The sequence below is a fragment of the Berghia stephanieae genome, chromosome 6 (genome assembly GCF_034508935.2).
Source record: "Berghia stephanieae isolate SIO BIC M18660-M18661 chromosome 6, UCSD_Bste_1.3, whole genome shotgun sequence".
Lineage (NCBI taxonomy): Eukaryota > Metazoa > Mollusca > Gastropoda > Nudibranchia > Aeolidiidae > Berghia > Berghia stephanieae.
The window spans coordinates 8,452,885-8,474,133 of NC_088365.1; the positions used below are offsets into that span (position 1 = coordinate 8,452,885).

Sequence of the window (21,249 nt, forward strand, 5' to 3'; positions counted from 1 at the left end):
CATCAGAATTTGTGTATTTTGGAGTGGTGGGAGGGCAAGTTTAGATGACGTAGTTCTCTCGTGTTTACCTCTGTGACATTCTCTACTCTGTTGCTCCTTATCATCAATTCGATACGAAAGCCAAAAACTGGGTTTAGCAATCAAAAAACAAAGGTATGTAACAAGCATGCTCTTAAGTCCAATCATCGTTTTGTTTTAGATTTCTGCTTTCTTCAACATAATCGAAATACAACTCGTACCATCTCTCTCCACCAGTCATTCTCTGCTGTCTGCTATTCTCATTCCTGCTAAGAAGTTCAGTTCAGTGTCACTGACACTGACTTCTCCAGAGATATAATCTCTTAGTCTAAGGTCTATCTTTTATAAGTCGAACAATTCATGTTCAAAGATATGTCTATAGACATTGACGTCTAATCTAGTCTATTCTTTCTTTCGCCAGAGCTAGAAATTCTCTCTATAATTATGTCTTGAGTCATTTGTCATATTGTTGATAAACATTCTTACACTTTTACTTTTACACGCCTAACTAAGACTTCGCTTGGCTTTACTTTAACTTTAATGAGTGACTAGAGAGCTGAGCCGGTGTTACCAATACTTAGCTTCTATAACCAGGACAAATAATTCGTTTGGACAGAAAAATAAATAAAAACTTACCGCTTACCGTCAAAAGCAGTTTAGATTTGAAGATACATTTGTTTTCTATCAAAAAACATTCGGTACTAGACAATCCTTGATGAATTTCAAAAGTTGTGTTTGAAATTATATCCTAAATATTTTCATGCTAAATCGTGTGTTTTTCTCGTCTGACCCATAGGTTGGTGCCCCCTAGTGCCAGCCGCCTGCCGCGCAATAGCCGCGCAAAACAAAGGTTTTTTAAAAAGTTTATTGAGAAAAAGATACGGAAAAAAGTGTCCCTAGATAGGTATGCAATTTGGTGCATAAGTGCAGTAAAAATTGGTGCGCAAAATTAGTTCGTAGAGGATGCGAGACTGTGTGTGTGTGTGTGTGTGTGTGTGTGTGTGAGTATGTGTGTGTGTGTGTGTCTCTTTCTTTCTTCCTTTTTTTTTGGGAGTGCCTACGTACACGGTAACGGGGCATCTAGCCTCAGGATCTATGTACACGTAAACCGGTTTACCGTTGCAACATTCTGTCAGTGATGGTCCTCGCTGTCGTGACCGCGCGCGCTCGTGTGTGTGTGTGTGTGTGTGTGTGTGTGTGTGTGTGTGTGTGAGTTGTTTTTTTAAAATCAAAACAATTTTAACCATTAATGGCGAGATTCCATCTTACACTCCCCAAACTCCAGATCTTAGTCTTAATGTATCATTAAAGACAAGCTTTGCGATTTATAGTTTAATTGAAGCCCGAGTCGAAATATACTCTTACTTCTGCTCTCTATGTGGAAACGATTTATTCTGCATAAGCAATCTGGAGAAAAAAATCAGTGTCACTGTAAAAGGTTAAATTTCACGAAGTACGCTCCGTGAACACCGCTGTAAACCAATCCTTTGATCTACGTCATCAGGCAACCCATTGTTTCTTTCATCTTTACCCATTCCCCCTTACTATCCCCCCATCCCCCCGCCCATCTCTCTCTCTCTATCTCTCACCCTCTCTCTCTCTCTCTCTCTCTCTCTCTCTCTCTCTCTCTCTCTCTCTCTCTCTCTCTCTCTCTCTCTCTCTCTCTCTCTCTCTCTCTTTCTCTCTCTCTCTCTCTCTCTCTCTCTCTCTCTCTCTCTTGTCATAATGTTATCCCTTCCCCTTTCCATCTCAATGTAAAATGAAAACGTTCTGTTGTTTGCAGATACATGTATGATTGTTTTGTTTTCTCTCTCTCACTAGGCTAGGATTAAAAACCAAGACATCAGGTAATGGGTGTCTAATGCCAAAGTATAGATTCTCTCTTTGGCCAATTTAGTCACGCATGTGGCAGTCCAGCTATTTACTATGTTCTGCCTATACCACACAATAAGTGGGATTTTGGGGGGTGGGTACGAAAGAAATCAAGGTCATAAGTAACCGTGCACAAGAGCTGTATAGGGAATTGGTTTCTGGGGGTCTTGCAAATACCAAATATTTTATGGAAAGCTTTTTCGAACTCCAAGACGTCTGGTTTGTTTTGCTATCTTGGAACAAACGAAACAGAGATGTCTTGATGTGTGGCCTAGTTGTCTGATTTTGTGACCTGGATGTAAGGTTTTGTGACTTAGATGTATCCTTTTGTGTGTGCAAGCCATGCGGGTAAGTACGGCGATAGCTTGCCAGTTGAGGAAAAAAAAAAGGAAGAAGCAGCGTATCCGCATTTGAAAAACAAAACAACAAAAAAACTGAAAAAACAAAACAACTTAACCTTTTAAAGGCGAATATCAATCTTACTTGGACCAAAAATAAAATCTTACCGTTTTCATCAAAAGACAAAAAACAAATTACAATTTAAAAACTTGAGCTTTTACATAGAGCAATATCCACCCAACATGCTCAAAGCGCTTTTTATCAATATTCTTACTGCTCTTATGGTGGAAACGTTTGTTTTTTCTGCGTTAAAAAATAATATAAATGAAGACTATTATTTGAAAAACAAAAAAAATCAGTGTCACTGGCAAAGAGTTAATTGCAGTACTCCTGCATCCAGTGAGACTCCTACGGCACTTGCTAATCATAAAAAAGGAAATAGCAGCAATCAACAATACTAAGGTGAAAAAAAAAGAAGAAAAAAAAAGGTGGGTAGGGGGGAAGAGCAAACCCAGTAGCAATGCAACCTTTTAGCAGCGAAATTCGATCTTTGACCTAACACCAAATCTTCTATCATCAAAAGACAAGTAACGGCAAAACTATTATAGACAATTGAAGTCCGAGTTGCGATAGTCTGACTACTCTCTTGGTGGAAACGCTGTATTCCCCGTTAATAATAAAGATAAAAGCAAACTACTATCTAAAATAATAATAATAATAATAATAATAATAATAGATCTTTATTGTCCATAAATATGGCAATTTGTCATTTAGTTACACTTGTCATAACGTTATATGATAACTATAACATTGAACAGACACCTCACTCCTACCCATTCCTCTCTCTCTCTCTCTCTCTCTCTCTCTCTCTCTCTCTCTCTCTCTCTCTCTCTCTCTCTCTCTCTCTCTCTCTCTCTCTCTCTCTCTCCCTCTCTCTCTCTCCCTCAATAGCAAAAAATTAGCTTCGCTGTGTTAAGGGGTTAAGAACACCTGCAACTGCAACTGCCAGCATCCTTGAGATGTCTACGTCACCAAGGTCACCAATCGACACGTCTCCCTCTCGTCGGCATGCACCCCCCCCCCCCCCTCCACTCTCACGGTGGTGGTGGCGGCGGATAAAAAAGGCCTTTTTTTCTTTTATTCAATCAACTTGACTGCTGGTGGACCCTAGGCCTCTCTACAAGTCCAAGAAATAATACTCACTTTTTCTCTTCGCCAACGAAAATATCTACCCCCTACCGGTCTAATTATTTGTAGCAGACGACAAATTTCTCAAAAAGGTCACGTGACACTGTAAAAACAACACAGGAAGTCCATGAAAGCTTATTTACGACATTTCCTTTGAACCGTGTAAACAACAAAATTTCGTTTTCATTCGACTCAACGGGTCAGATTGGCCGGTATTTTTTTAACGAACTAAAGTTCTGAAAAATCAAAATGTTTCTTAGAAAGTTGAAAGATGCTAGTTTTTGAAACAGAGGTAGGTTTTTTTAAAAAATCTTTATATTTTACGTGAATGCATGCTCAAGGCGAGTTGGACGTGCAGCGGAGGTTGGTCGGCCAAAGGCCCACCTCTCTATTCTCATCCTGGGTGATAATAGAGAGAGGTTGTGGCACCGTTTCGCTATTTTCTTCCCTGTATTAACCACCAATAGGTAGGGTTAGCCTAGCCCCCGCCCCTCGCTACTCTCACCCCTGTGTATTAACCAACAGGTAGGCCTCTCTCTAGAAGCCGCCGCCCCTTCTCGATATTCTCACGATCATCATCATCTCTCTCGTGACTGCTTTTAGTGGTACTGGGCGTAAGGAGGGTGAACATACATGTCATGTATTTAGAATTTAGACTGGATGGGCTTGAGATATGGGATTCATGTTGGAAATCTGTAAGTTTATATCATCATCATCATCATCATCTCTCTCTCTCTCTCTCTCTCTCTCTCTCTCTCTCTCTCTCTCTCTCTCTCTCTCTCTCTCTCTCTCTCTCTCTCTCTCTCCCATAGCGGACAGGGAGGTACACACTGTGTCTTCTATCCCCTTATATCTGTTTTCCAACATGCTTTCTGTCTTTGTCTTGGAATGAGATTACTTGGTTTTGTCCTGGTCCTGGCCTGAGTCCTAGCTGGGAGGGAAACAGTCAAATGCATAGTTATTGTTTTGGGAGATGATATTTTTTTCCTTGTAAATCATCTCTCTGTTATGTATTATTATGTTTGTTATCTTTAATGTATAATGTAAGCATTTGAGTGTATTCCTCTTTGTTGGATTGTGTGCTTGTGTCCGGATGAGACATAGGTGATCTCAAACTAAGTACATTGATGGTTTGCTCTTGGAATCTGCATCTGATCCCTATTTGTTCCCAGTTCCCCTTTGTCTTCCTTTCTCTTGGGTGATTTAATTGTAATTCTAGAACTTTTTACTATCCCATTTTCTTCCTTTTTACTGGCGCTGATATAACCTAAATGTGTTGCAAGTGCCGTAAAACCCTTAAAAACAAACAAACAAACATCTCTCTCTCTCTCTGACTGCTTTTAGTGGTGCTGGCCGTAAAGAGGGTGAACATACTCAATGAACGAATTACATTCAGCGAACAGAGACACCCTCCCCCCATCCCTTTTTTTTTTTTTGTCTTCATCTTATCGAACCAACTAATCTCAGATTCATTTAACCAGTAGTATAGGCAAACTCACTTTTTTTTTAATGTTCCTATTTTCTACTGCGGCATACAGTTGAACTTCAAAAAACTGCTGTCAGTGTCAATTGACAAGAAGCGGAGGATAGAAGAATGGAGACTAACTCAGGCCTCACCCCATCATGTGTTAGGGGTGGGGCAGGGTTAGTGTCATTCAAATTTAGACAATAGGGCATGCAGGTAGGGAGAGAAATAAACTAATGATGGGGAAAGGTTGGGAGAAGGGGGAAGGGGGCGACCTACAAACAACCGAGGTGTTGGGCGTAGGGGAAACCATGATATGAGATCAAAGAGAAACAAAACGCCGGCACTTCGATGGTGAAAATGTTTTTTTGTTTTGTTTTTGTTTTGTTTTTTTTTGGGGGGGGGGGGGTGATAATCAGAATGGGATGTACACATTAACATATATGTAATAGATGGCTAGGGATGTATATTACTGTCCCTCCAGGACAATGCCACAGCATCTGAAAAATGAGGCCGCATAATTTTGTCTTCCACATCTCTTTGCGACATAATTCGTATTTTAAAAAAAAAATATTTTTAATTGGTGCTTTGGGAATTTTTTAAAAAACACCTGGCATACGATTTGTGGCTGATTAAAAACTATTGGTAGGGATGGGGGGGACAAGCTTGGTGACCAATGGTCACTCGAAAATCCAGCAGGTCCTTTTTTTCTGAGTGATCAACAATGGATCGGGGTCATGGCAGTATAAAAAGTGGACAATTTTTTTTCTCGGATTTTCAAGATTCAGATTCTTGTTCAGCATCAAATTTACAATAGGTTTGATATCAAGACCTATGTGTCTACTTTTTAAAATTGTTGAAATTAGAAATACATTAGAAGTAGAGGAATAAGAAGGAAAAAAAAAAAAAAAAAAAAAGAGCTTTATCAAGCACAATATCCACTAAATGTGCTCAAAGCGCTTTACAAGGGGTCCCTGGTAAACAGCAACATTTAACATGTAGGACGGGACATGATGCCTGTTAGGCTATATTACAATTTTTCGGACAAAGACAAAGCTGTTAACGGCCAGGTACTCATTTTACACCTGAGTAAGGTGAGAGAATGTGAGTAAAGAGCCCTATGCACTGAGCGCAAGACTCGAACCCAGGACCTTCCCATCCGAAGGCGAGTGTCATACCACTAGACCACATAACCGCAGAAGAAGAGCCCCTTAGCAGCAAGACTGATTTTTTTTTTTAATTAGTAATTTCTCCTTTCAAATTACCAGGTTTTAACTGCAATTTTACCATTTTCAACAAGATAACGGTAACATCATTGCAAATCAAGACTTCAATGCAACCCGAAATGCATTGCCATTACTGCTCTTTGATGTGAGAGCCGTTGTCAGTGTAGAAAAAGACCAAAATGGTTGTAGACAGTTTTAATTTAATCCTATTTCCAAACAGCATTGCTATTTTTTGTTGTTGTGAAGTTTGGGCTATCTGCTACCCTTTGCTTTTGAGGCATCGTTACTTTTTATTCATCTTGTTAACAGGCCTTTAGTTGCCTTGCTCAAGTGTAGACTTGTTTTGTAGTTTCTTGGTCATTCTTTCGTCACTGGAAAATTCCAGTGATTTGAAAGTGAATTGCCTCACATTAGGATATGCATACCTGCTGAATCTTACGAATTTTTCGTAATTTTACTAATTTTAGACAAAGTTCATGGCCAGTTACCAAAATACGAAATTGTATGGAAATTTACGTTTTTTTTATTCTCAGTAATACTTAAATAATAATAATAATAATAAAAACAATAATAATAATAATAATAATAATAACAAATAAAAACAACAATAATAATAATAGTAATAATATTGATAAGAAGAACTACTACTACTACTACTACTACTACTACTACTACTACTACTACTACTAATACTACTGCAACTGCTACTTCAAAAATTATTTAATAACAATAATTTTAATGATTATGATGATGATAAAAATAATAATAATAATAAAGCATTTATACAGCTCATAAGCAGGACGATGTCAAATTGTGGTTGTTCGTACACGGTTTCAGAATTTACTAATTTCCCTGTCAAATTACTAAAAATTGACATAAAAATTACTAAATTTGAAGCTTTCAATTTGGCAGATCTGGAAATGTCATACCCTAAACATGTCAGAAAGGATTGACCATGAAGACAGTCTCTCTCAACTATGCCAAATTCATTAACTTTTGATTTTCGTCTGTCTTCATTTCCAAGAGCAATCTGCATAAGCCACCTCAGTATAACTAAATTTCAGAATTGTACAGTTTCTGCTTTCTTTACAGCTTTTTTATTTCTTAATAACTTTCATTTGTTATAATAAAAAAAAGGGCCATTTTTCGACACTTTGATTCAAGTTAGTCTGCACTTTAGATAAGATAGGATCATAAATCCAATTCAGGGTGTAAAATCTGTATGGATTTCATGTAATACTCTGTGTATTTTATTATTACTGTCAATAATATACTTGAAAGATTATGTTAGTGGCAATGGGTAAGTTATTACACCAAGCGTTAAGAATCCAAAAAAATAGTTATGTTTGCATCTGCCTTGGCTATCCAATCAATCTCCTATATCAATAGCAATAGGTCAGGTCATATATGAAGTTCTATTTTTTTTAAATAAAAAAGTAGACCATCAGAGCCATGAGACACATGGAGCATCAACAGTAACAATGGGTTGCTAGCCTTTAGATAGGATGCTAGTGTATAGTAAACTACCTTCTGTCAGATCTTATAGATCCAGCTAGCCATTTTTTGCTGAGTGGACATCGGGACTTTGCTTGTGAGGGGAGTGCTCTACCAACAGAGCTTTCAGAACTCTCCTGCCCCAGATCCCTTAGTCAATTACTTATTTATTCCTGAGTGAAGTGGTTTAATTGACTTTGTTCAAACTCTTACAGAAAAGTTTCTTGTAAATGAAATGCTATATAGGACCTTGTTTGTTACGTCATCACAGAATTTTTTTTATCTCAATGTCAGTGATAAAATGATAGTGTTCTGACTGATAGCTATTATATATTTATTAAGATTACATGAGGCTATGAACACGGCTTGAATTTCAAATTTCAAAAGTGCAATCCGAATTCCCACAATTGTCCTCTTGACCTTTGAACCTAAAAGTGGAACCATAGATAATATGCATTTGAGTTCATGGTTAGATACATCATATATCTAAGTATAGATTAAGCTGTGATTATAATCGTGTTATCATATTTTTAGATTATGACCGGTAGTAGATTCATCATGATTGTATAAAAGTGTTAGTTATTGTATTTTTCACTTTGATTCATTGAGTGTGTGTTAATGTAATGTTGTTTTTTTCTTCCATTTTAATTTGTTTTTTCTTCCTCCTTATTTGTTAACCATTGTTATCTGTATTGGTATTTATCCATTTGTATTCTAATTGTTTAAATTCAAGCCTCATATTACCAACTCTCTCAAACGTTTTGGACTTATGATTTACAGATTGAATAATAGTTTGTTTTTGTTTTGTTTTTCCTCTTCTACAGAACACCATAAATCATCAACAGAAATTTTGCTCTTCGAGGAATGGATCATTAAGTGTTAAGATAAAGATATCTTAACCTCCCATTTCTGGGAATTAAATCTGGAGGAGTTGTCTCATCCAATTATCTCCTGGCAGTACTGACTGCCATTTTTCTACATTTATCTACACTTTTAAACAAAAATGCTACCTAAGATTCCAGTATTCCCAGCACCTTCGCCTCGTCCCAGTGTGTCTGAGGACATGGTAAGCCAGAACAGTGCCAGCTTGGCTGTCAATTATGAAACAGACCCTAGTGTGGACAGCTTCAATTCTTTATCCTTTGACGAAATCTCCAGAAAGAGTCCTCGCGTTAGGTCAAGGTCTAGGCCTGGTACTCTTGATGCTTTGAACGAGGATAGATTCTCAAATGAGGAGGATGATGATATGAATGGATTAGATGCCTCTTTGCTTAATGTGCCCAGTAAATGTGCTGAGCAGGCTGAGGAATTTGTGAAAAAGGTTAGTGACACTGTGATAGTTCTAAATTGAAGTTTTTTTTTATATAATTGAAGCAATCTTTTAAGAACACCCCCCTTCCTCCTTGCAATATTTTGTCACTTGTTGGTTTTGTCACCAAATGGAAATATAAGTGGATTGTTTTGTTGGTTTTCTTTTTTTTCTTTTTTCTTAATGTCAAGTGCAAGCCCCGCTTCAGGCACTTGAGTTTTTGTTTTTTGGCAAGACCCCCAATTTGCTCACTTTGTACAATATGTGTTCTTGTTGACATTTCCTTCATGTAATTCATTGGCAATGACATTTGTCACTACCACGCGAAAGGACATTAAAAATGCTATGTTTTTGGGTTTTTGTTTTTTTTATTCGACACTGCGTTGTATAGTCTTTAACAAGTCACCTCCACCCCCCCCCCCCTACCTTTTTTTTTTTGCTGCATTGCGGACGTTCCTAGGTTATTCTAGCCTTCCCCTGGACTGGACCCTAGAAAAAATATGATCCCATGAGGATCAATTAAAAGTTGTTTTTTTAAATTTCACTCGAATCAGATAACTCAGATGAAAGTATCATTTTCTCCTCTATCCTTCACAACTAATTATTTTGGGTTTATAAAATTGACCAGGATTTTATCTTAATGGGGAGCTTAGGTTTTCAAAAGGATGGAATATAAGTTCAGTTTTTTGTTAGTTGAAATCCTCCGCCTACGTTTTCTGTTTAGTCGTTCTCATATGATGTGATTGTTTGTTAGTAAATTGTGCTACTCTTTGAGAAGTCCGATTTACAACAAAAAAAAGTTATTTATCTATCAATTAGTGATCATTACGTACCATTTTCAGGACAATAACTGAGTAAACCTCCTCACAATCGAGTAAAATAAAATCAAAGAAATAAAAACAATTTTGAAAAAGGTAGCTTTTCAAATGATCATTCTGAAAGGAATGTTCAGTTCCCGATCTCTTGTTTTGGTATGTATTATAAGTACCTACCAATTTAACCTGATTGGAAGCATATAATGTATATTTCCAATCGGGTTAAATTGGTGCTTATAATGCCTATGAGAATTAAGGAAGCATAATATGTTGTGTAATGCATTACAAATTAATAAAGTTTTATTTATAATCTAAATGTAAAAGCCCTGCTTTTAAATTTAAAAAAAAAAGGATTTGTTAGAGTAGTTATGACAATGGTAACAGCTTGAGTTGAATAGATGTGTTTTCTTATTATTATTTAAGGGCTGTTTACTTAGCATTTTTTATGCAAATAGAGTTGTCGTATTGATTTTCGTTTTCGCTTTCAATGAACTAGGTATTCATTTGCAATGAAAATCTTTTATATTCAATTTATATGGTGTGCTGCAGTGAATTAAACAAACATATTTTTTCTGCCTGGCTTTAAATAATGTGTTAATAAGTTATATATCAGTAATCGCTTTGATATTATATCTCTGTTCCTATTTGAGAATGACTAAAAAAGTAAGTGATCCACATTATTTGTTGTAAGGTTATAAAATATATATTTTTGATTTTTAAATGATTATGCTCCACACTTGTGTGGCTCTCAAAATAGTTTCATTTAAGAAAATAATTACACAGTCTTATATCCAGAGGAGATCGCAATTTTTGCTGTTCTCTGTTATCCTTCATATCTATTATCATGTGAATCTCCATCGCATAGGCCTGAGCTGAGGCCCTTTACACATAGAGGTTAAAAGTGATAGATGTGTTTTTCTTGTAGATCTCTCCATTGCAGGTGTAATTGTTAAATGCTTATATGTATTTTGTATTCTTTTTAACATAAAGATAGCCACTGAACGCTTCATTCTTTAATTTAAAAACAGGATTATTGATACAAAACTGGATAAATATAAATAATAAAATATTGATTATTTGGTGATGAGAGGTGAATTGCTAATTAATGGCAGATGTGATTGTTTGTCATTTTTCAAGAAATTAAATTGGGCGACAATTTAGATTATTTAACTATTTTCTACCTCTTAATGAGACAAATTAGGTAGCAGGCATGCATGTGAGATAAAAATCTTTAAGATTGTAAAGGGAACAGGGCCAAACAAAGCAGGAAGAAAAATAAATGACTGGATGGGTTTCCTGACCTCCCATCGTGGGCAGGGAGGTACTTACTGTGTCTTTTATCCCCCTATATCTGTTTTCTAACTTGTTTTCTGTCTTAGTCTTGGAATGAAATTACTTGGTTTTGTCTTGGACTTGGCTGAGAGGAAAACAGTCAAATGTATAGTTATTGTTTTGGGAGATGATATTTTTTTTCCTTGTAAATCATCTCTCTGTTATGTAGTTATTTTGGTTTATTCTTAACATATGATTTGTAAAAATTTGAGTGTATTCCTCTTAGTGGGGACTTATGCTGGTGTCTGAGGAGACTTTTAGGTGATCTCAAACTAAGTACTTTGATAGTGTGCTCTCGGAATCTACATCTGTTCCCTATTTGAACCTTTTCCCCTTGTCTTACTTATTCCTCAAGTCCCTTTAATTGTACATCTAGAATGTTTTTACTATCCAATTTTCTTCCTTTTTACTGGCGCTGATATGACCTAAATGTGTTGCAAGCGCCATAAAACCCTTACAAACAAACAAATAAATGAAAATAACATCCTCTCTGATTGTTTTGTGATGGGTTTTATTTTTTTTCTTGTATTTTTCTTTCTGCTTTGTCTGGCACTTTTACGTACACACCTTTTCAGTTGTTTGTTTTTTTATACCACTTAACCTTGGAGTCTTCTGTGTTTAATCATACCACCAACTCTTCAAATTCTTATGTAGGGAGGATGGTGTGTGTTAAAATATTGTATCCAATTGAGCGAAGTCGAAAATGATTCGAAATAATGAAGAATTTAGAACATTTTACATCTTTTGATGGTTATATATTTTTTATTAAAGAAAATGCAAAGTACTTATTTATAATTTCAGTAGAAATGGACATCGTCCTCTCATATTCTCTTCTACTTTATTTATATTCTGTGTATTATTTCAGCTTTGTAAATTCATTATTCTGACCTGTGACTTAACTTGTACATTTAAACATTATATATCATACACAGATAAGTGAGTTTTACCTAAATCCTTTCCCCATTGTGTTTGTCAACAGGTCTGGGCTGCCGGTTGGAATGTGGCCCACCACCACACTTTGCCAGACTGGCTCAAAGACAATGATTTTCTTCTGCGTGGGCATCGAGTTCCCACAAACTCATTCCAGGCCTGTTTCAAATCTATCTTCCGTATCCACACAGAGACAGGAAACATATGGACACATTTATTAGGTGAGTGGTGGGTGTTATATACTTCTATCATGTCCCATTCTGAAATGGCGACCAAGTAGAAAATACCAGAATCAACATTTTTAAAAGTCACTGATTAATTGCAACAAACTTTGGTTAATCACAACAAATTTTAGACCTCGAAAAATGGTTATTCAAGAAATCAACCAAACAAAATGTCATGTTAAATTTCATTGTGGGTGAAATCATGACAGGTTGGAGAATCGAAAGTGGGCGGGGTTTAATGCTACAGTAGTGTGTCACCACTCTATTAGAGACAAAAGAGGACGGGCTTTGCAGTATGGGTTTGTGCGGTCGTATGTAACCTCATGATAAATCTCTATTGCCTCATTCAAGAAGACTCTTTAACCCATTTGCTTCCATTTTTTGAAACTATTGGGCAACACGTTTATAAATATCTGATCTCAGCAAGGAAACAGACGACCCTTGATGCCTTCTTAGGGAAATGAGGGATATCAAACACAAAGAGAAATGATGGAATTTACAACCATAAAAAGAAGATAGAAAAAAAAAAAAGAGCACTCAAACACACACACAATAAATAAAAAATAAAAACAAAACAAAACAAAAAATAACAACACATTTTAATGAGGCCATGCACGGTCCCAAGCCTGTGTAAACTCAGATGGAAAATGCAATAGTGGACAGGAAATTCAACTTCGGTTAATCGCAACATTTTCGCTGATCCCAATGTGTTGCAATTATTCAGAGTGGACTGTATATGACAATGATTGAAATGGTATATTTCACATCGAGAGTACTGTTTGTACTAATCATTTTCCATGATTTATTTCCAGGTTTATAATTGCAATAAGTTGGATGATTTGAAATGCTTAAGTTAAGAGAGCGCTGTTTTGTTGAGAAGAAGATGGTGATTACAGTTTTTTGCATGTCATAAAAAACAATTAAAAAATATGACCAATATTTATCAGTGTGCTGGATGAAAACATCCTTTTTCTCTATTATTTGACTCTATCAAATTGTAATTATTTGTGTATATATAATATATATATAAATATTTCTCCATTTTAAAACTTTTTCTCCAGGTATGATTGCTTTCTTAGGAATTGCCATTTACTTTCTGTCCCGGCCTTCCATCGAAATACAATGGCAAGAAAAGGCTGTGTTCTCAGCCTTCTTTGTTGGGGCCATTTTATGTTTGGGGTTCTCTTGGATTTTCCACACTGTTTACTGCCATTCTGAAAGAGTCGGCCGACTGTTCAACAAGTAAGTGTAATGAATGTCTAGATTATTTTTACAAGCTTTTAGAGAGAGCCATTTTTGTTTGTTTGTTACACTTCGCAGTAATGAAAGTTTTGAATATTGTTTTTTTTTTTTTTTTTTAAATTTTGTTATGAACTTGAAATTAAGTGTAAGGTAAATATTTGAAAAAATAATTTTCTTTCAATAGAAATCACGACTAATAAAATTTTGTCAAGTTCTCTGTCAAAAATATAAACTGCATATAAATTGCTAAGTCTTTCTACTATATGGCAATTTGTCAACCTTGCTTTCTATATAATGTTGTTTTTAAAAGATGAATATTTGAATCTCTTTGTATTTTTTTTTTTTAAAGCATAATCTCTTATCTTATGATATTTATTTTACTTTTTATTTTTTTAAAACATAGGTTGGATTATTGTGGAATAGCTCTTCTGACTATAGGATCCTTTGTGCCATGGCTTTACTACAGCTTTTACTGCCGCCTTGAGACCAAAGTCACATACCTTGCCCTTATTTTCTTTCTGGGCACCATTTGTATCGTCGTCTCAATGTGGGATAAGTTTGCTCAACCTCAATACCGGCCCCTCAGAGCTGGTAAGTCTTGCCAAGTATTGCATTGCTTCCGAGGGGGAAGGGGGGGGGGGTCCATTTATTGATGGTTATCAGTTTTCATTGAGAAATTCTAGTTTTAAAAAGTAACTTTTGGGCCTGTTTGTTTTTATATTTGTTCTAAGATCTCAGATATGTTCACATTTTTTTTCCTAACTTTTCCTTTAATTAAATAGATCAAAACACCATGTTCATCGTATGAGCTGGGCGATGTTCTGGGTTAACATCTTAATTTATAAATGGTTATCAGTTTTCATTGAGAACTTATAGTTTTAAAAAGTAAATTGGGTCTGTTTTTATATTTGTTCTAAAATCTCAGATGTGTTCACATTTTTTTTCTCCTAACTTTTCCTTTAATTAAATAGATCAAAACACCATACTCATCGTATGAGCTGGGCGATATTCTGGGTTAACATCTTAATGTGGTTGGGTAGCAGGTGCATTTCCACTCCACTTTTACTTATTGCCAGATACAAAGAGATCCAATTACCCATTAATCGCCGGGAGAAGCTGATCGACTTTAAGACAGAATTCAATATTTCATTGTTGATGTAATATATTTCTCCTTCACATTATATTGTAAGTTGTGTATCAGCACTATTATCTTAGGGTTCTCGCGGGGTTTAATTGGTAGAGTACTCACTCAACCAAAGGGGCCAGGGGCTATTGAGTTGGGTGGGGGTTCTCATCCTAGTGTCCTCACAGCAGTGATTGGTTAGCTGCATCTCAGATCTGCCAGAAAGTACATTGTGATGGAGAAGCTAAAGTCCAAAGGGTAGCAAGCAATTATTTCTGTTTATTTAATGTTTCATAAACATAGATTACAAATTTTTAGCTTTTATATAATGCAATATCCACAAAGCATGCTCAAAGTGCTTTACAACGGGTCCCTGTCCAACAGCAACACTTAACATGTAGGACGAGACGTGACGCCTGTTAAACATTATTACAATTTTTTCAGACAAAACAACGCTGTTTTACACCTGAGTACAGTGAGAGAATGTATAGTAAAGAGCCTTTTCCAAGGACTCACTTATACGCTGCTCAGAGCGGGACTCGAACCCTGGAACTTTTGATCTGAAAGCGTGTCATTCCAATAGACCACCTAGTCACTAGATGGCTCTGGCTCCGTCAATCTTTTACTTTACTAAAAGTTTGTTGGGTTTTTTTTTTTCTAGGAGTATTTATTGCTCTAGGCCTGAGTGGGGTGGTACCTGCCCTCCATTATGTGATAACTGATGGATTCTGGAATGCCATAAACTATGCTGCACTGGGTTGGTTGGTGCTCATGGCCATTCTCTACATCGTTGGTGCTGTCATCTATGCCGCCAGGATCCCTGAAAGGATTTTCCCTGGAAAATTCGATATCTGGGTAAGTTCATTTTATTGGTTATTGGACAACGTGTCTCCTTTAAAATTGTTTTACATAATTTTATATGTTGCAATACAGTCTATGTTTTTCTTAATTTATCTTATATTAATGAAGGTATAATTTGTGATATGTGTAGAATGTAATCTCGTGGGATCAGTGGTAATGACCGTGACATTCTTTAAACACAGTGTATTTCACTACAACTGGCAGGATATGAAATAAAGTAAGATACAATTATATTTATCAGTGTCCAAAAGAGACAAGCGAGAGAGAGTTTTACTTATTTTTTAATTTTAACTTTGCATTATGATGGATCATAAAATTGAGCGTCTTTTTAAACTCTACCTTTGCTCCGTGAATAAATAATAAGGACACCAAAAGAATCAATTTTAATATTTTTATACTTCACACAAGAATCTTAATTTTTTCCTATTAAACATCAATGAATTTTATTGGAATGTCAGTCAGGTATTTCAGGATGGTTCAAATATTTCCCTTTGTTTGCCAATAAACATTTAAAAAGAGGTAATTGTCTCACCATTTTTTAAAAAGAACTACAGAGAACTGAAAATTATGAGACCAAACTTATTTTTTTTAAATACGCAAACAAAAGACTTTTGAAATGCATTACAATAGAGTTTTTAAATTTGAATGCTTGAAATGAAATCGGAAGCAAATTCCTTAAGTGATGGTGTATTGCATAATTCGATTTGGAAATGTCTGTGATATCTTTGACAATTGATTAATTTCTTCATATATTTCTGTTCCCAGTTCCAAAGTCATCAGATATTTCATATATTCGTCCTGGCTGCTGCATTCGTTCACTACCATGGTATCTCCGAAATTGCCAATTATCGGCTCACATTGGGAGACTGCATAGCCAGAGAAGTAGAATAAGTTGATTGGATATTGTTATGAAACATTTTTCACCTCCTAAGTGCAGTTGAATTTGGTTACTTTCATAATATATATAATATATATCTCGATATCTTGATTCATCCTTCTTCCTCACATCACATGCCATCACATTGCTATGCTTTTCAATACAGTATGAAAATCTCAAGAGATCTTTTTTTCAAAGAATTATTTATGATTTAATGAATTATACAAAATCAAGTTTATCATATGTTTTTTTTTTTTTAATTAGAGAAAAAAAAATACTGTTAAATTGTTATGATATAATGAAAACAACGTAATGTTGTTTTGTGATAGTGAGCAATAAAAATAGAATTTTATATACAATATATTGCTGGTTAAAATTATTTGATTCCAATTTCGATACCTATTATTTTATTTCGTTTCGTTGTTAGGTTATCCATTTTTTTGGTGGGTTTTGTTTTTTTTTGTTTTGTTTTTTGGTTCAGTTAATGTGAAGCAGAAGCCCCTTTTCCTTTCAATATTCAGAATTTTTACTTTTACATTTGTCTGACAAAGAAGATACTTTGAATTATTGGGATAAGAAAAGGTGGGCAATGGATGAATAAGTCTAAATTTTATGTAGATAAAGTACACCGTAATAGTTGAATATATTATCTACAATAGTGATTTAGATAGGCCTAGGACTTGAAAGTAGTTACTGTTGATCATTTATTGTGACAATGTAATTCAAACTTAGCAGATATTTCTTAATTCGTCTTTTTACAATCCATTTAGGAAGCATTTGCCTATAATTTCTAAAATTTGAGGGTTCCTTTAATAATTAATTCACAATACGTTCATAGACTTGATATCTTTTATCTGTACTGAAGTTTATCAAGATTAGAAATGAATGATGATTGCTTTTACCACAATGACAAATGGATTTATTGAATTATTTCCTTAGATTAGGATGACGTTTTCTTTCTTTTCTTTTCTTGTCACTTTTCTTTCCTTCACCCTTGATTTTTTTTTTTTTTTTTCATAGAAATGTTTTATCATAAAAAAAAGTTTTATGAATTGCCGCATATTTGGTTGATGACATTAGTAATACTGATATTTTTCCTTGGTTACAACTGGAAAACATAAATGTATTGGCTGTTTAACATCTGTGATGTCTACAATTTGTTTAGCTAGCCTGGACTAATGGTTGTGTACAATATTAAAACATCCCATTATATCTTTGAAGTCTGCAGATCTTTATCTTTTTCATCCAACTTTCCTTCAAATTGTGTATTGTAATTCTTTAATATAATCTGATGAAAATCTCATGTATGCTATGAATTTTATTTTTGTGTAATAGTATGTTTATAAAATGTTTGATAAGAATTATTTGAATTCTGAATATAGTTGTTTGAATGAATCATTGTTGAGAACGTTTTTAAGATGTTTTTTAATGCCAAATTTTGAACGATCCATCATGGATGGGATTTGATTTTACTCTTTCCTGTATTTTACCGTTTTCAACAACAGTAAGGTAACAACAATTTGACTCGAGTTGTAATGTAATCTGAGTTTCATTGCTGTTACTGCTCTAAACTGGTTTGTTCTGAGGTTATAATTTGATAAACGGTAAAAAGAGTTATGGCTAAGCGTAGTTGTTAAAGTGATAATCCAGGCAAAGAATGCCAATTGATTATAATGTTTATTGTTTGACAGCGTGAAAAAAAATAATAGTCCATTTGACTAGAGCCATAAAAATTTTTTTTTTTTTTAAATTGAGCTTTTATATAGCGCAATATCCACTAAACGTGCTCAAAGAGCTTTACAAAGGGTCCCTGGTCAACAGCAACATTTAACATGTAGGACGGGACATGACGCCTATTAGGCGATATTATAATTTTTCGGACAAAGACAACGCTGTTAACGGCCAGGTACTCATTTTACACCTGAGTACGGTGAGAGAATGTGAGTAAAGAGCCTTTTCCAAGGACTCAACTATGCGCCGAGCGCGAGGCTCGAACCCAGGACCTTCCGATCCGAAAGCGAGTGTCATACCACTAGACCACATAGCCGCACATAAGGCTCATGGAGCTGGATCTTATCTGGATAGCAGCTTGTCTATTGCAAAGTACATTCTGCCAGTACTGATAGACTCAAACCCAACTTATCAATCAATGTTGGGTGGGCAGGGAGGTCTTTAAAAATGACTACGTAATTTAGAACGCAGTCCCTTTGCGCGGCTAGGTCGTATGGAGATATGACACCGGCCTTCGGATCTGACCGTCCTAGGTTCGAGTCCCACTCTGTGGTGGTGCATCCTTGGAAAAGGCTCTTTACACATTCTCTCACCGTACTCTGGTATAAAATGAGCACCTGGCTGTTAACAGTGCTGTCTATGTCCGGCAGAAAAAAAAAATGTGATATTGCCTAACGGGTGTCATGTCTCGTCCTACATGTTAAGTGTTGCTGTTGGCTTGGGGGCCCTTGCAAAGCACTTTGAACATGTTTAGCAGGTGTTGCACTATATTAAGGCTCAAGTTTTGTTTTTTTTTTTGTTTTTTATGGGTTTTTTTTTTTTCTTTTCATGTGAGTCAAGTGATCTAGCAATTTTGACACACCGTCTCAAAACAGTATTACGTCGGGATGAAATGGATCCTGAAATGTGAAGTTAGAATTATAAAATGATAAGAAATACAAACTTTGTGAGAATTATAAAATGATAAGAAATACAAACTTTGTGAGAATTATAAAATGATAAGAAATACAAACTTTGTGAGAATTATAAAATGATAAGAAATACAAACTTTGTGAGAATTATAAAATGATAAGAAATACAAACTTTGTGAGAATTATAAAATGATAAGAAATACAAACTTTGTGAGAATTATAAAATGATAAGAAATACAAACTTTGTGAGAATTATAAAATGATAAGAAATACAAACTTTGTGAGAATTATAAAATGATAAGAAATACAAACTTTGTGAGAATTATAAAATGATAAGAAATACAAACTTTGTGAGAATTATAAAATGATAAGAAATACAAACTTTGTGAGAATTATAAAATGATAAGAAATACAAACTTTGTGAGAATTATAAAATGATAAGAAATACAAACTTTGTGAGAATTATAAAATGATAAGAAATACAAACTTTGTTAGAATTATAAAATGATAAGAAATACAAACTTTGTGAGAATTATAAACTGATAAGAAATACAAACTTTGTGAGAATTATAAAATGATGAGAAATGCAAACTTTTTGAGAATTATAACATGATGAGAAATACAAACTTTGTGAGAATTATAAAATGATGAGAAATAAAAACTTTTTGAGAATTATATAATGATATGAAATACAAACTTTGTGTCTTCTTTATAATTTGATAAATCCAAGTTTCATATTTTTGGCGATAAATTCAATTTTCAGTACCTTGATCTCTCTGGACATAATACAGCATTGAGAAGGTGGTGGGTCACTATTTACATTTAGGATTCTGGTATCCCTACTTCCTTGATAAGGATTAGTTGATTAATTTAAATTGTTTTACTTGATTTGTTGTTTCTTTATTTTTATTTTTATTTTTATTTTTATTTTTATTTTTATTTTAACAGTTCTTGTAAAATTTACGTTGATGCTGTAAAATCTGAATGATTTGAATAAACGTTTTTAAGTAAAGCGATTATTATTTGCATGGATACCAATCTTTAGCATCACAGAAAGTTATAATTATCCTTATTATAAATTATTGAAATGTTGATATTTAGTTTTTGCTTTTGTTTTTTGTTTTTTTCTTTTTCTTGTTTCATTTTATTGATTTGTTTTGTTCTTTTTGTTAGTTTTTTTTTCAAATTGTATTTAAGATTGAAGTTATTTTTAAAATAGTTTCTCTTCAAATGTATTAACCGATGCAGAATGCCTTTAATTTCTCCCTATACTGGTGTTGATTGTTGAAAATTTAACAGCTGGAGTAGAGATTTCTTTTCATGGTTATTATTGAAATATGATGTTGTGGTTGTATGCACAGGTGTGTCTGGGTTTATTTACATGAATTTTTCTGTTGTTTTGATGTTTCCAGCACATATGTGACTAATTAATTGCCTCAATTTTGTTGCTTTATGTATATCAGGGTGAGCGAAATTCTCAATTCTGAATTTAAAGTTTAAATTATTAGATTGACTAAAATTAGAGTAAATATATGATTAAAATTCCCCTTATTCATTTTTAGATTGACTAAAATTAGAGTAAATATATGATTAACACTCCCCTTATTCATTTTTAGATTGACTAAAATTAGAGTAAATATATGATTAAAATTCCCCTTGTTCATTTTTAGATTGACTAAAATTAGAGTAAATATATATGATTAAAATTCCCCTTATTCATGCTCGAATGAAATTCTTGTGAGAAACGATCCGTAGAAAAGACCAAAATAATCCAATCACCAGTCGCAACACTGCAAAGTAAGTAAAAGGGACTAAGTACCATGCTCAGTGTAAAAACAAATTACCAACAAAGGGACTCAAACTTGGGTCCTTCATGTGTAACTACAACACTGTCCACTAGGCCATCTTTGTGATAGGGCCAAAAATTAAAACACCTGTAAATTCTGTGGTTTTGGCCATTTTTCACTTTGAATTCAATTTTATGAATCTTTTTCACCCTGATGTAATACCAGGCATTTTATTGTTTGTTTTTTTGTTTTTTGTTCGAGTGGCTGAATTACGATTGTACAAATGAATTTAAATCTCACATATACCAGATCTTTCTGTCTTGTTTGTATTTTGTGCGCAATACAAAACATTTTCATCTTCATGCAATCAATGAATTGCTCAGATGTCTTTCAGTTAATCAAATTACATTTTAAGGGAGATATGAATGCAAGAATCAAATGCCAAAAAAAAAGAAAGTAATAATAATAAAAGATCAAAATGCCTGTGAGTGCTAAACCAGCACAA

General features: G+C 34.5%; 1 protein-coding gene across 1 annotated transcript; it reads left to right on the forward strand.

The window, feature by feature from the left end:
- Window positions 1-42: 42 nt before the first annotated feature.
- On the forward strand, window positions 43-21,200 carry LOC144974432 (adiponectin receptor protein-like). Its single transcript, XM_078917297.1, has 7 exons — window positions 43-153; window positions 8,427-8,923; window positions 12,038-12,209; window positions 13,274-13,454; window positions 13,858-14,045; window positions 15,239-15,432; window positions 16,204-21,200. Exons 2-7 carry the CDS (start codon window positions 8,606-8,608, stop codon window positions 16,327-16,329), a joined length of 1,179 nt encoding a protein of 392 aa, XP_078773423.1. The 5' UTR covers window positions 43-153; window positions 8,427-8,605; the 3' UTR covers window positions 16,330-21,200.
- The last annotated feature ends 49 nt before the right edge of the window (window positions 21,201-21,249 follow it).

Bases quoted from the DNA above. Each gene is read 5' to 3' on its own strand.
- LOC144974432 (XM_078917297.1), top strand. From the start codon at position 8,606: ATGCTACCTAAGATTCCAGTATTCCCAGCACCTTCGCCTCGTCCCAGT. The intron at 12,210-13,273 runs GTGAGTGGTGGG...CTTTTTCTCCAG, and splicing joins CATATGGACACATTTATTAG to GTATGATTGCTTTCTTAGGA. The intron at 13,455-13,857 runs GTAAGTGTAATG...TTTAAAACATAG, and splicing joins GTCGGCCGACTGTTCAACAA to GTTGGATTATTGTGGAATAG.